Consider the following 16,608-nt stretch of genomic DNA (forward strand, 5'->3'; position numbering starts at 1 on the left):
CTGCGGCGCTCAATTTCTATGCCTGTGGTTCCTTTCAGGACTCCACAGGTGACCTCCTGTGGGATTTCACAATCAGCTACCCACAAATGCATCAATGAGGTCACGAATGCCATCTTCTCCATGGCACACAACTTTGTGCATTTCGCCTGTGATCGGTACATCCAGGATGCAAGGGCCATTGGATTTACCCTGACCTCGGGATTCCCATAGGCGCAGGGTGCGATTGACTGCACTCATGTGGTGCTTAGGTCTCCATCGCTACAGTCAGTAGACTACATCCACTCACTGAACATGCAGCTAGTATGTGACCACCAGAAACGCATCCTGCAGGTGTGCGCACAGTTTCCAGAGAGTGTGCACGACACCTACATCCTGAGTTGCTCGCAGATCCCTGCAGTCTTCCAAGGTCCACAGAGGTTGCAGGGTTGGCTCCTTGGTGACAAGAGCTACTTGCAGAGGCTGTGGCTGATGACCGCCTTGCGGTGGCCTCAGACTGCAGCAGAGCGACGCTATAATGAGGCTCATGCTGCAGCTCGTAACTTGGTGGAGCAGACGATTGGGATGCTGAAGATGTGATTCCGGTGCCTGGACCGGTCTGGTGGCGCCCTACAATACAGTCCACAGAGGGTGTCATGCATTGTCATTGTCTGCTGCGCCCTTTAGAACCTGGCGTTGCAACAGGGTGAGGAGCTGGCTGAGGAGATGGAGGAGTTGACATCTCTGATGAGGAGGACGCCAATGGGGATGAGGGTGAGGGGGCTCCTCGGTGGTGACAATGATGGGGATGAGGCTCTTGCACTGTCTAAACGAGGCAGGCGCACTCGGGAGGCCCTCATAGCTGCCAGATTTGTGGAGGATGATGATGACACGCAGTGATGTGTCCTGTAGATCCTCACATTGCAGTTGCGAACGTTTGACCCCAGTCTGGCTTATGGCGGTGCCAATACCCTCTGTGAGAATGCTCCTGTCATGGAGATGCAGTGGAGGCCCTAATAGTCACTCAATTACAGGAGGATGATGACAACATGCAGTGAGGACACTCCATAGATCTTCACATAGCCTCTGAGAATGTCTGACTCCTGTCTGGCTGAGGGCAGCTCGCTTGCACTCCATTATCAGGGCCATCTCAGAGAAGCAGCCATGAAACTTTAAGTGCATCTGATGCTGTGCTTTCAGTGCCTCAGCCCTTCAGGAGCTGGTGCACAGCATCACTGGTCACAGATGCTGGTGTGATGGGGACCAGCCCAACCTTAACGGTTCTGAGGTCACACAAAGAGAATAAGAGTGGTGCCTGCCCACTACATTCTGGCAGCAATGACCAGCACTGCTGAGGTGCAGGCATCAGTAATCTTTCGAGGTAATGTGAGGCTGGACCATCACTTTGGTCTGAAAGCCATACAGAGCACAGGGAAGAGACCCTGGACTGAGACACCTGCCTTTTATCTTGTGCAGAAAGGTTTCACATCTGAGTGACAAGAACACTGCTCATCAGAACAAGGAAGACACTCTTAGGAGTTTATTGACAATAATGAACAGTATGTACAAGTGATTAACACCCATGGCCAGGCGGTGCAACTACTTTTACCTAACTTAGTTTAATTGTTTTAACTCGAAAAGAGTTACTTTTACTTAACTTTCCTAAACCTGCCGCTACGTCTTGGTGCTCTCCAACATCCACAGCTGAGGTGGAGGCAGCCTGCTGACTGTGATGCTGTCTGTGATGACTTTGGCAGGTGTCCTCTGGAGGGCCAAGACTTGGATGGCCCCAGACTTCTTTCGGGGTCCTGCTGTGTGGCAGTGGCATCCTCCTCAGCCTGTGAAGCTGGATCTGTGGTGGTCACAGGAAGACAGGATTCGGATGGGCCGGTCACTGTCAGAGACACCTGGGTGGATGGCCCTGAAGCGTGCACCTGCTGATCCTCCTCCCTATGGGTGCCTGAGGGCCCCTGGCTGACTTTGTGAGCGGAAGGGGTAGCTGGAGTGAGATCAAGCTGCCCAGCACTCCTCTCGCGCACACATTGTTGGAGGCCACCTATGGCATCAGCGATGGAGTTAAGCCCACTCAGCAAAGCAGGAGTGACATCCTGGACCAAGATCTCCATGGAGGCTGCCATCCTGCCAGTGTTGACCTCGGTGCGTTGTAATGCCAGCGCTATCACCTCAGCCTGAAGCCGGATGGACTCCTCTATCGTGCCTTGCAATCTGAGGAGCACAACGGACATCCCTTCCTGTTGTTCCTTAACTTGCCTCTGCAGCTCCAGCAACTTTGACATGACCAAGTCCTCGTCATTTGACTTGGACTCAGCAATGTTCTGGCCCCCAGCAGTCCTCTGAGTGCCGGGGACCTGGGAAGTCCCTGCCTCCACTTGCTGTGGATCAGAAAGTGTGATGTGCTCACCAGATTGTGATCCCGAGGCTACTCTAAGCTAAGTCCCACCGAGGTGTGTCTCTGCGCTGGTGGAGGGTGTGGCTGAGCGCTGTGATGGGACTTCAGGGAGGATGCCTTTAGATTCCTCTTCAGAGGTTTCTTCGGAGCTTGATTGGAGGTCCTGAGTCATGGACTCTGCCGGCTGTTTGGCAGATGTGCCTGCACAAGCAAGGGGAGATAATTAGTGCATGGCAGTGGCCTGTGAAACAGGACATATCACTCACGGCATGGTTGTCTGATGGATGTTGCACTGCTGAATCCTTACTTGGTAGAGTAACGCTGACCTCAGCGTTAGCACAGGATCGGTCCCAGTCATCGCCGGCCAGCTGGGTGGCTCTGTTTTCGAATTCTGTCAGAACTTTGATTTCTAGCATCCCTCCACCTGTCTGCAACCTTTCCCTCCTATTGTGAGCCAGTTTTTCCTGTATGGATAGAGATGGGGAGAGTGTATCAGGACTCCTGCCAGGCCAGATGATAAGTATGCCTGGTTTGTGTGGGTGGTGAGTGGTTCCATGGACGGGATGAGGACAATGACAGTGTTGTGAAAGAGTGAATGGTGATGTCCCTTGCACTGGCTGAGAGTGAGGGCCCTGTGGATGTGTGATGGGTTTGTGAGTGTGTGCGTTTGGAGTGATGAAAAGAATGACTTATCCTGGTGGAGATCATTCATCCTTTTGCGGTACTGGGTGGCTGTCCTCTGCAGGGTGTCCGCACTGACCACTGCTGCCCACCACCCCTCAAGCTGGATTGGTGATGTTGCTACCCATCCAGAGCAAGGGTAGAGCAAATTCTGTAGGGCCTCCACAGCATCCAGCAGCCACTCGAGGGACCCATCATTGAAGTGGGGAGCTGCAGTCTTTTTGCCTTTGCTGGCCATGCCTCCTGGACTGTGGTGGTGAGCTGGTAGTAATGAGTGCTTTGGTGTTGGCTGCCTTTAAAGGTGGCGACTGGCGTTATGCAACAGCAGGGTAACTCGAGCGAGCAAATGAGAGCCTGCCCGCCATGGAAACGGTGTGTTTCCTGGGATACATAAATAATGAGGCGGGCTCGGGAAGATACGTCGTGAAAACCCGCCATTTTCGTTGGCGGGTAGGACTCCATTTTACCTGCCCGCTACCACACTTAGTGCAATCCTGGGAAAATTCCGCTCTAAGTTTTTAAACTTAAATAAGGGCAATTATGAGGGCATGAAAACTGAGCTGGCTAAAGTGAATTGGCAAATTTGGTTAAGGGAAGGTCAATAGAAATGCAGTAGCTAACATTTAAGGGATATTTCAGAATGCCCAGAATAGCTATATTCCAACGAGTAAGAAAAAGTCCAAGGGATGGATACACCATCCGTGGTTAACTAGAAAGGTTAAAGATAGTATCAATCTTAAAGAAACAGTATATAATTGTACAAAGACAGGGGGCAGGTCAGAAGATTGGACAGAATATAAGGAACAGCAAAGAATGACTAAAAGACGAATAAGGAGGGAAAAAATAGAATATGAAAGAAAGCTAGCCAGAAATATAAAAACACATAGTAAGAGCTTTTATAAATATTTTAAAAACAAAAAAAATGTTAACATAGTGAGCATTGGTCCTATAGAATGTGAGGCTGGAGAATTGATAATGGAAAACAAGGAGATGGCGGATGAATTGAACAGGTATTTTGCATCAATTTTCACTAAAGAGGATACAAGTAACATCCCAGAACCAATTATCAACCTGTAAATGGAAGTGGGGAAGGAAGTCAGAAAAATTACAGTCACCAGAGAAGTGGCACTGAGTAAATTGTTGAAGCTGCGGGCTGATGAGCCCGGGTCCTGATGGACTTCATCCTAGGATGTTAAAAGAAGTGTCTGGTGAGATAGTTGATGCATTGGTTTTAATTTTCCAAACTCCCTAGATTTGTGGAAGTTCCCATTAGATTGGAAGATAGCAAAAAGAGAGGGGGCAGAAAGCATGACACTAGAGGCCAGTTGCCTTAATATCTGTCATAGGGAAAATGTTAGAAGTTATTATTAAAGAAGTTAGAGCAGGGCACTTGGATAAGCTGAAGGTCATCAGGTAGAGTCAACATGGTTTTGTGAAAGGGAATTTGTGTTTAACCAATTTATTGGAATTCTTTGAGGAAGTAACGTGTGTTGTGGATAAAGGAGAGCCGGTGGATGTACTGTACTTAAAATTCCAGAAGGCATTTGATAAAGTGTCACATCTAAGGTTATTGCGGAAAATTAAAGCTCATGTTAAAGGGGGTAACTTACTGGAATGGATAGAAGATTGGCTGGCTAACAGGAAGCAGAGAGTAGGCATAAATGGGTCTTTTTCAGGTTGGCAAAATGTAACAAGTGGTATGCCACAGGGATCAGTGCTGGGACCTCAACTGTTTACTATTTATGTGAATGACTTGGATGAAGGGATTGAAGGGATGGTTGTCAAATTCGCTGATGACACAAAGATAGGTAGGAAAGTAAGTTGTGAAGAGGACATAAGGAGGCTACAAGCAGATATAGATAGGTTAAGTGAGTGGGCAAAGATCTGGCTGATGGAGTATAACGTGGGAAAATGTGAAATTGTCCATTTTGGCAGGAAGAATAAAAGTGAAGCATATTATCTAAATGGTGAGAGATTGCAGAGCTCTGACGTGCAGAGAGATCTGGGTGTCTTAGTGCATGAATCACAAAAGGCTAGTATGCAAGTACAGCAAGTAATTAGGAAAGCTAATAGAATGTTATCATTTATTGCGAGGGGAATCGAAAACAAAAGTAGAGAGGTTATGCTTCAGTTGTACAGGGCACTAGTGAGACCACATTTGGAGAACTGTGTACAGCATTGATCACCTTATTTAAGGAAGGATGTAAATGCATTGGAAGCAGTTCAGAGAAGGTTTACCAAACTAATACCTGGAATGAGTGGGTTGTCTTATGAGGAAAGGTTGGACAGACCAGGCTTGTATTTGCTGGAGTTTAGAAGAGTAAGAGTGACTTGATTGAAACATATAAGATCCTGAGGGGTCTTGACAGGGTGGATGTGGAAAGGATGTTTCCTCTTGTAGAAAAATCTAGAACTAGGGGTCACTGTTTAAAAATAAGGGGTCGTCCATTTAAAACAGAGATGAGATTAAATTTTTTCCCCTCAGAGGGTTGTGAGTCTTTGGAACTCTCTTCCTGAAAAGGAAGCAGAGTCCTTGAATATTTTTAAGGCAGAAGTGGATAGATTCTTGTTAAGCAAGGGGGTGATAGGCTATTGGGGTAGGAGGGATGCAGATTTCAGGTTACTATCAGATCAACCATTATTAAATCAGATCTTATTAAGTTGCAGAGCAGGCTCAAGGGGCTGAATGGCCTAATCCTGCTCCTTGTTCGTATGTTCTTTGTGTGTAATGCCAGAGGAGGTTGTCTATTGCAATTGTTTAATCAAAATTAAAGTGCCAAAATATTTTGTAGAAAAATCAGGACAGAATGTGTGACTTGTAAATAGGAATTGAACTACATTTGCACCTTATGATTTAATTATCCCATTCCCTCCAATTCTATATTGCCTGAAGATGACATTTGATTCTGACTTTCTTACTGCAAAGGCATGGACGGTCAACTAATATTAATAATAATTACTAGTATTATATGAACATGCAACATTATTTTGGTGTTCAGATTGAAGTTTCTGCAGCCACAATAAATCTTGGAGCTATTTAGTAAGTAGTGTGATCTGATTGTGTGACATTTATTTTAATACTCACATTGAACCCTGATATTGCTTATAACTACTGGTGAAATCAACAAGTCTGTTATTGTTTTAAAACATTCAACAACCCCCTAAATTGTTAATAACAATATTACTAAGAATGATTGAGGTATTAAGATGTATAAAATTACTTAAAAACTCAGTAACAACAATTTTCCAAACAAACCGAAAGTCAAAAGGCCACACTCAGATTTCTAAAGTGCCCACCTGCTTACAGTAGAAAGGTGTCATTGCTGGACCGCTGTAGGTAAACATTAACATGTTGATAAAGTGAACAAGGATGCTGGGTGCAATTTCAGACTCATACACGGTGAAAATGCACCATTTGAAGATTATCAAGAAGACCAAGTAGCCAAACAGAGCAGTCAAGAAAATGACCTCTGGGATAAACTCCAGGAAAATGTTGTTAAGTTCCTTAAAGTAACTGAAAGTAAATGCAGAAATTCTTAAGTGAACAAATTTGAATTAGTCAGAATAATCCATTTTACTACAAAATTTGAAGAGAATGCTTATGAAGTGGTATCTTGCATTACAGTCAATGTATATCTGTAAAAAATCTATACTTTTAAAATTGTCTTTAAGAATTAATAAACAATAAAACACAATTAATTTCCAAACTGAGGGAAGATTTTCAGCATTACCACCTGGACATTATGCATTGCAAAGGCAGACTGCAGAAAAGAAAATATGGTGGAAGATTGCAAATTCTTTACAGAAGCTTCTGGATGTTTCTTCCTTCCATGATTTACAATGAAAGGAAAATTCACACCTGTTCAACTCCTCACCATCAGAATTTCCTTTCTGTGCTTCACTCTGTTGACGTTTAATGCTTGTGTGGTATAGATGAAAACTACTCTTAATGACCTGAATTTTATCCTGATGGCATGGGTTGTGGCAACACTGGAAGTGGATGCTATTAGCATTTGTGCATTAGGTAGCCAGCCAAATAAGCAGTGCGAGGTGAGGGGGGAATCCAAACTCGGGCCCATGGCAGCAATGAACTGTGGCAGGCCATATTTAAAGGGCTATGAGCCCTGCATTCTTTGCTGCATGAAGAGAGGACTACATCCTACTTCTGCTTTTAAGCTGTCCTGTTCCTGCTGCGTTGGGAGTTGTCCTTAAGTCATTTATTGCACAGAAGAAAGCCGAATCCATGTTGGCTCCTCATGGAGCATTCCAGTCGGTCTTACTCCCCAGATTGGTCTCTGTAGACCTGGAAGTTTATTTCCTTCATGTGCCCATCCAATTTCCTTTTGGAATGTTTGATTGTTTCTGCTTCCACCACCCTCATGATCAGAGTGTTCCAGGTCATTACCACTCGCTGTGTAAAAAAAAAAGTTCTTCATTACATTCCCCCTGCATCACTTACCTAAAATTTTAAATGTGTCCCCTAGTCCTTATACCAAGGTTTTTCCTCATCTAAACCTGTCATAATCTTGTACACCTCTATCAAATCTCCCCTCAATCTCTTTTGCTCCAAGGAGAATAATCCCAGCCTTTCTAACCTAACCTTGCAATGAATGCCACCCCCACCTCCCTCAATCCCTGGAACCATTCTGGTAAATCTCCTCTTCACCCTCTCAAGGACCTTCAGATATTTCCTACAATGTGTTGACCAGAACTGAACACAATGCTCTAGTCGGGATCTAACCAGAGCTTTATAAAGGCTCAGCATAACTTCCCTGCTTTTTTACTCAATGGCCCTATGAAGCCCAAGATCCCATATTGTTTGCCAAGCATTCATTATGTCCTGCCACCTTCAAAAATCAATGTACATACATCCCCAGTCCCTCTGCACCTGTTCACTCTAGAATTGTGCCATTAAGTTTATATTTCCTCCCCACATTCCTTTTGCCAAAATGCAAAAGCTCACACTTCTCTGTAATAAATTCCATCTACCCTTGGCTGCCCATTCTGCTAGCCTACCTATGTCCTGTTGCAAGCAATCCATACCATCCTCACTGTTTGCCTTTCCTCCAAGTTTGGTATCATTGGCAAGTTTTGAAATTTTACTCCGTATTCCAAGATCCAAATAATTTATATACAGCAAAAACAGCAGTGGTCCTAGCACTGACCGTTGGGAAATACCACATTCTACCACCGACCTGTCCGATAAACAACCATCTACCACAATTCCCTTCTTCCGGTCCTTAAGCCATTTTTAAAAATCCAATTGTACACTGGTCCTTCAATTCCGTAAACCTCAATTTTGTTGACCAGCCTTTTATGTGGTATCTTGTCAAAGGCTTTCTTAAAATGTCTATAGACAACATCCACTGCATCCCCTTCATCAACCTTCTCTTTTATTTCATCAAAAAATTCATTGAAGATTAGTCAACATAATCTGCCTTTTACAAATCCATGCTGACTCCCTAATTAACTCTAACCTCACCAAGTGCCTGTTGATTTTTTCCCCTGATTAGGGATTCGAAAATTACCCATCACTGATGTTAAACTAACTGGCCTGTAGTTGCTTGAACTCTCCTTGCATCCTTTCTTCAATAAGGGCATCATATTTGCCACTCCCCAATCCTCTGGGACCTCCTAGGGAAGCTTGAAAAATTAAGGCAAGCCCTTCTGGTATCTCCACCATCATTTTCTTAAGCAACCTGGGATGCGAGCCATCTGAACTTTTTCCTGCTGCCTATAGTTCTCCTGATACTGCTGCCTAGAGAAATCCTGCTGCTGCTCCCCTCATTGAAGACTCAAGGCAACCAAGGAATACACCAGAAGGCAACACCCACAATGGCAGAAGGTGGCTTCATTGTTTAGCGATGCCTCCCTCTTCCAGGCTACAACGGCAAGGCGGGTGGTCCACTTCCCAAGTGACTGGAAGAGTAATCCTGTTTGGAGATTTCAGAGGAGGTCAACAGCCATGGGATCACCCCAAGTACTGAGATCCAATGCTACAAGCACATCGAGGACCTCTTTCACTCTGTCAAGGTAAGTACTCCATACCTCTTTTCATTTTGGGGTTTGTAAATGGAAATGCAAAGGGTGCGTTTAGCGGAGAGGAAATTACTCCCCAATTGGAGGCAAGAGAATCAGGCAGCAGCATATCCTGTCTGAGGCATAGCTGCGTCTTGGCGAAAGGCACCTTTCAGGAGCCAGAAAAGCTTTGGCACCTGGGACTGCCTTAATATGTGGTATTATGGCTGATTCCTGGGAACTGTGCATTTACCGGAAGAATCCACTTTTGGTGGTAACAGACCAGTTGAACATAGATCAAGTGGAAGCCCTTGCTGTTGATGAAGGATGGTTGCTAATATGTGGGACGCTTGATGACCACATGCGTGCAGTCAATCACAACCTGCACCCAGGGGGATCTGGTATTGGCCCTGAAGCCAGTAGACCTCTCCTCCTGACTGTCTGACTCAATGCAGTAGCAAACACAGCCACTGGCCCTCTTGAACCTGGCACTAGTTGCCTCCTTGATGTACTGAAGGGCTGCAGACTGAGATCCCACTGTGAAGATGGATGTAACTTTTTAATATTTTTGGGAATATGGTGGTATTCTGTAAAGAAGGCTGTGTGTGTGTTTCCATGATTAAAAAAACTGGGGGAAGGCTCATAGTGACAGCTTGTCATTGGGAACTGAGAGATGAAAGGTAAAGGGACTAGATGCAAGCATTTGTAATGAGATGCTATGGTAAACTTGGAAGTACAAGTAATTAGGCTGGGCTTTAAATTTTGAATTAGGTGGTAGGTAAGGATTTGACTTTTCAGCTGCTAAATCAAAGGGAGTTTAAGAGACTTTTACAACTTACAAAGATTTCATAAGTAAACAAAGGAAGGTTATTAAATTTTATTTGACCCGAAAGTGGAGGCAATAGGGAGATGTGAAAATTTTTTATATTTTGGAAAAGTTGAGTTCAAAGAGGTGCTTAGGACAATGGAGTTTAGGTTGAAAGGGAAAAAAATATTTAAAGAAAGATGTTTAGTTGAGCTGAAGTGGCTGTGTGGGGGAGATATCCTGGGATCAGCTCTGTGCTGAGCAAAGTTGAGGATTTGAAGCAGCCATCCAGTTTCAAGCCAGAGAAGTCTTTGTTTTCAGGAAGCTGCCTGTATCTGAACTTCCTTCGGATTTCCACAGCAGAATAGAAGAGAGTGAGAAGTCGTGTGGTATACTTTATTAAAGTAGTAGCAGTTTTTGCCTTGGGTAATATCGCTGGATTTTTACGGTTAAAAATCAATAAGTGAGCTGTTGCCATGTAGTTTACTTGTGGGTTTCTTGGGAAATGTTTTGTAAAACTGTTTCAACTGTGTAAATTTAATTTTGTATGTTTTTTTTCCTCCTTGTTAATAAATCTTTTAATTTTAAAATCCTAAAAATGTTATTGGGATTCTATGCTTCTGTGATCATTAGTTTTCCCCTTGTTGTCAAAATACAAAACAAAAAAAGGTTATGATCAGTGAGACAAGTTTCCCTCTGGGATTTGGCTTACTCAGTAAATAACATCGGCTACGGACCTAAAACTCACGTATTTCTCCAGTGCAACCCTGATAAAACCCAGAGGCTTAGAAGTTTGAGAACCACAGTGATCTTCAGCTCTACTGGCATTGAGTGTCCATCAACTCCCATGGGTCTCAGCTCTTCCTGCAGCATGGCATAGAGATCAGTGATGCCTCACCAGAGAGCCATGGACTGGGATTTTCCATGTCCACTGGTGTCAGGCGTGTTTGGTGGCGTGAGCGGACAATATGGCGAGAAGGTAAAAAATCAGTTTCATGACGTCATGAAATCAGTTTATGATCGCCTGCTCAGCCTGTCGATGGCGGGCCACGTTACCCACCATTTGACTTCGGGAACCTCATTGTAATGCATCAGCATATCATTATAAGGCCTGCCCAACGGACACATCCCCCTAGCCACCCCGTTGGATCGTCTGCCCACGTCGGCTGGAAAATACAGCGGTGCATAACACCTGCTGACAACTGTGATGTGCAGAAGTCGGGACTTATGGTCAGGGCCTTGCTAATACTGTGGACATCCAAGGAGCAGAAGATGCTGGAGCCCAAGCAGCAACAGGATCCTGGAGGAACGTCTGTTGGGTGGATTTTCATGGACATAGCTGTGCTGCAAAGCAGCACATGGAAATTGGAAAGCCACCTTTGATGCTCGCAACTGATGATGGTCAAGGGGGTCGGAGAGGAAGGTCTAGGATTGATTGGGAGAGGAAGAGGTGTCGGGTGGGTGAGGTTGGGAGTGGGGAATGAAGGTATCGGGGGTTGAGGTTGGGAGGTGGCAGGGGGTACGGGTGAGGAGGTTGTACCAAGGAAGAAGATGGCAACTGGGGAGGTAGGTGTAAGGGGGGTGTGGGGTAGAAGGTGTAAGGGAAGGAGTTCAGAGGGAGGAAGGAGCGTGGAGATGGGCGGGAGTCCTGGGAGAGGAAGAAGTGCGGAGAGGAGAGGGAGTCTGGGGCGGAGGAAGGAGTGAGGAGGGGGAGGGAGTAAGGTTGGAGGAAGGAATCGGAAAGGGGGAAGGAGTAAAGCTGGAGGAATAAGTGAGGGAGTCAGGAAGGGGGAGGGCCTAAGGAGGGGAAGTCCAGGTCGGGGGGGGGGGGGGGGGGGGGGGGTGGGGGCGGGGGGGGGGTGGGGGTGATGGGAGGACTAAATTGGGGTTCTGCTCTGAAGAAGAGCCATACGGACTCGAAATGTTAACTCTGTCTTTCTCTCCACAGATGCTGTCAGATCTGCTGAGTTTTTCCAGCATTTTTTGTTTTTGTTTCAGATTTCAAGCATCCACAGTATTTTGCCTTTAACTGAGTTGAGGGAGTCTGGGGGGGGGGGAAGGAGTTCCAAAAAGGGTGGGTGGGGGGGGGGGGGGTGGGGTAAAGGGGTTACACTCAGTAAGGGAATTGAGGGTTATGGGGAAAAGGCAGGAAAGTGGAACTGAGGATTATCAGATCAGCCATGATCTCATTGAATAGCGGAGCAGACTAGATGGGCTGAATGGCCTACTTCTGCTTCTACATGTTATGGGTTCCGGGAGAGGGGGGAAAGGCATCTGGAGTGGGATGATATCCAGGTGAACGTGCAAGGGAGGGGTCTGGTGTGTCCATGACTGCCTCCTGGGGATTGAACTGAGGTTGGGTGTAATATGAGGGAATGGTGAGAAAGATCGAGGGCAGACTGAGGCTGTAGGGTGAGGGTTCAACGGTAGCAGTAGGAGGGACGGCGAGGGTTGTTGGTGGGGACTCGGAAGTAGACACGGACCCTGGGGGTGGGAAGGAAGAGATGAATGTGGGCGGGGTGGGAATTTCAGGAAGGAAGAGAATGTGCACATTCACCTGGACATCCCCGAAGGGAAATGATTGTGGCTGGCAGGTCATGGAGGGGAGATGGAAGCCGAGCCATGGACAGGATGAGGCCGTGAGCTTGAGACGGTATGAGTCTTGAAGATTTGTGTGTGTGTGTGAGAGTTAGTGGTGTTGTCACTTGAGGTGCGAAATCCCTGTGGATGTGTGATAGGTTTGTGAATGTGTGAGTTGAGAGTGACGAGAAGAGTGAATTACCTAGGCGGAACAGCTGAGGCTATTCATCCTGTAGCAGCATTGGGTGGCTGTCTTGTTTTGCATGGCATTGGTCCTGACCACTGCTGCCACCGCAGGCCATGCCGGTTTAGTGAGGTTGCTGCACTTCCTACGGCCAATGCGGGAGTAAAGGACATCACAGCAAGCCTCCACTGCTTCCAAAAGACGCTCGAAGGATGCTTTATTGAAGCTGGGGGGTGACAGTCTTTCTGTCTATCAGGGCCATGTCTTCTTTGCAGTAGTCATGGGAAGCACTGAGAGGTGTGCGCATGGCTGGACTTTACACATGGCATCCGGCATGCTGAAGTGGCGAGGTGATGGCATGGTGGGCGAATGAGAGCCCGCCAGGCATGGAAATAGCGTGTTTCCCGGGAATACATAATTAATGTGGCGGGTTTGAAACAATAAGGCGTGAAAATCTGCCATTGTGGTCGACGGGTAAAACATGATTTTACTTATCCACTACTGCACTTTGTGCAAATCCAGGATGATTCTGCCCTGTGGTCTTTGCTGACAATACCTCTTGGAATTTGGAAATACTGTTGCCTCAGGGGCCACATTCTCTTATGGGAATCAACTCCTCTGTGCACACATGGCTGTTGGCGTGCCCCTCTGTGCCTTTCTATCCATTCCCACCTCTACGCTAGCCCTCTTGCTGGTTGTGAGGTTGGTGATGTGCTCCTGCCAGTGCTTGGACCTGCCTCCACCTGAGCTGCCTCTTCTCCTCAACAGGGGCCACAAGGACTGAGTGAATGAAGCCCAATGCAAGTGGCTTCTCTTAAAAATCCTGGACCTTCTACCAGGATAGCCCCCACAATCCCTCAAACATGTTGTTGAGTGCCACTAGCCCTATGTGACCCTGGCCACCAAGCCCACAGTCCTGGCACTTTCTCCCCTCTTTTGCCAATATCTGCCAGTTAATTTGTGCACAACTGTTTCTGCCACTGTACACTGGCTCTTCCAATGGCTTTGTTGGAGAGCCAGTTAGAGACCCTGCATCCTTGCCATCCCCCATTTTGGTGCCTCTATGTTTCACCAGGTGGGACTCCAAAGATCCATGGTCCCCATGCACCATTGATAAAATCCAAATCGCCTGTAAAATTTCAGTTAATTGGCCCTTTAATACCTCAATTGGTGTCACACTGCCTCGAGTCAGAAGTTCACCCTCTACGGTTTTCACAGCTGGTAGAATCTGGAAGCGACGTCACAAGGCCAGACTTCTAGCCAAACATAGTCTGTTTCAATTTTACAGCACTTTTTGTTTCCGATCTTGCACTTAGTAAGGTGGTAAACATTCTGACAAGAGACTCAGAATAATTACCATTCCAACTGAAATGCAGTGGATACTTTGCTTTATGGTGTCAGTCTAATGACTTAAAGGTCCTGTTATAAAACTAACTGAAATGCATTGGGTTGTCAAATGGTACTTCTGATATTTGGCTGTTCCTCTTTGCTTCTGGGATGATAAATGGACAGTCCTGGTAAGTGGCCATGTAGACCAGTGAGTCAAGACATAAGAAGTTACCTATATTGTTTATAATATCACACAGTTGCTACACTTCTGATAGTTATCATGTAAGCATTAAAATTATTGTTGGCAATACCAGTAGATGAATACATGAAGTGTTCATATGATATTCATCAATATATTTTAAAAGGCATTGTACCAATTATAAAATCCATTTATATGCTTTCACCAAAATTTTGGGCAGCAGAATGTTACATGAACATTTTGAGTATATGGCTGGTGATATTGTGGACAATTTCTTGTTTATTTCTAGTCCATAATTTTCTTCCACATTAATACAAATAGATAGATAGGTGGATGAATGCAGAGGTTGCTATGAGCACCGTGTGGATAGACATCAGAGATGCAACTGTAATGGTGCTTGTGTCTGCCGAATTCTAGGTTCCTATAATCTGCTGTTAATTCTCAAATGAATCACCATTGTGAAAATTCTAGGTCAATTCATAATTCACAAAGAGCAGTGTGGTTAGAGGATAACCATTCCACTGGTGATAATTGCTAATTATTTTCTGCACTTCTGCAGTTTTGCTAATGAACAATTTGATGAATCATCTGTCCTTTACTGGAATTATGCACTTCTAAAAAAATTACTATTTCTTGGTTTCCCTGACCAAAGCCATCTTCATGCCTCGATCTTAACAAGGCTATCTGATTTTTTTTTTTCTCTTAATCACACTATCAGCTGTGGTTGGTAGATTATTCTTTGATTATTTTTTCTGTGAAGTCACAGGTTCCACAATCACTGACCCTTATTCAAACCTACGTTTTTGCTGATGACTTAACTTTATGTTTCTTACTGATAACATGTTCTCACTACCTCCAGTATACTCCATAAATAGCTGAATCAGTACATCTTGATCCCCTCCATGATCTTCAGTGGGACAATGAAAATGTGCTTTCTTTCAGCTCTTCCAAGACACAGTTTCCTTGTGTTTCTCTAACAAAAACTATCATATTTTGTTTCTGATGGTACTGCTCTTAAATGCTTACTAACGTTCGTGCTTTGCCTGTCTCTTTGGACCCCAGTTGAAACTCTAAGTAACATGGTTCCTACCATCAAATCAAATATTTTTTTCCTTCCCACAACTCATAATTCTCCATGATGTCTTAGGGCTGATTTTATGTTGCAAAAGCAGGGTTTTCATTGTCCCGCGGAAGCTTAACGTCTGGCATGATGACATTGAGTCACAAACCTAATGTGGCCATGCATTAGGGACACTTTGTATAAAATGACCACTCTCCTGCAGCTGAGACAATTCAGGCACAGCCACGATAATACGGTTGGTGTTGGGCCTCTAGCTTCTCTGCCCACTCAAGCAATGCAGAGGCATCAAAGTGTCACCAAGTGCTCCAGAGCTTTTCGCCTCAGGCACAGAATGCAAAGTATTGAATGTTTAGTGGACGGCAGAACAGTTATATAATCCCCTTGCTAAAGCTGGCCTTGGAGCAGTCACTGATGGAGGCACTCACAGCCCCTTGCAATGTCATAAGAACATAAGAAATAGGAGCTGGAGTAGGCCATTCAGCCCCTCAAGCTTGCCCACATTCAATAAGATCAGGGCTGATCTGCCCCAAGGCTCATCCCCTCTTTTGGGCCAGTTCCTCATAATACTCAACTCCCCGATATTTCAAAACTCTACCTACCCCCTCTTCAGATACTTTCAGTGATCTAGCCTCCACAACTCTCTGGGGTAGAGAATTCCAGACATTACTATCCTCTTAGAGAAGAAATTCCTTTGCATCTGTTTTAAATGAGCGTCCCCTTATTCTGTAACCCTTCGTCGAGATACCCCCTCTAGTGGAAACATCTTCTCAACATCTACCCTGTCAAGCCCCCTCAGAATCTTGCACATTTCAATAAGATCACCCCTCATTCTTATAAACCCTAATAAATAAAGGCCTAACCTGTTTAGCCGTACTTGCTAAGTCAGCCCCTTCATCCCAGGAATCAGCCTAGTGAATCTCTTTTGAACTGCCTCCAATGCCAGTATATCCTTTCTTAAATACGGGAACAAAACTGTACACAGTACTTACAAACACCCTGTACAGTTGGAACAAGACTTCCCTATTTTTAATCTCCAACCCCCTAGCAATACAGGCCAAAATTCCATTTGCCTTCTTAATTACTTACTGCACTTGCATGTTAACTTTTTGTGTTTCATGAGCAAGAACACCCAGATCCCTCTGTACTGCACTTTTTTTGCAGTCTCTCTTCATTTAAGTAATTGTCTGCCTTTTGATTCTTCCTACCAAAGTGCATGACCTCACAATTCCAAAGGTAAACTCTATCTGCCAAGATTTTGCCCTCTCACTCAACCTATATCCCCTTGCATATTCCTTATGTCCTCATCACAACATGCCCTCACACCTATTTTTGTATCATCATCCTG

At 45.2% G+C, this 16,608-nt stretch overlaps 1 protein-coding gene across 1 annotated transcript in view; it reads right to left on the reverse strand.

The window, feature by feature from the left end:
• The window catches only part of LOC121276012 (V-type proton ATPase 116 kDa subunit a1-like), a 230,788-nt gene that overhangs the window by 47,675 nt on the left and 166,505 nt on the right, over window positions 1-16,608 (reverse strand). The window contains exon 15 of the mRNA XM_041183957.1: window positions 6,365-6,581. Coding sequence (XP_041039891.1) covers window positions 6,365-6,581 — 217 coding nt within the window. The remainder of the gene's footprint in view (window positions 1-6,364; window positions 6,582-16,608) is intronic.

This window comes from Carcharodon carcharias, chromosome 3, assembly GCF_017639515.1.
Source record: "Carcharodon carcharias isolate sCarCar2 chromosome 3, sCarCar2.pri, whole genome shotgun sequence".
NCBI classification, from domain to species: Eukaryota; Metazoa; Chordata; class Chondrichthyes; order Lamniformes; family Lamnidae; genus Carcharodon; species Carcharodon carcharias.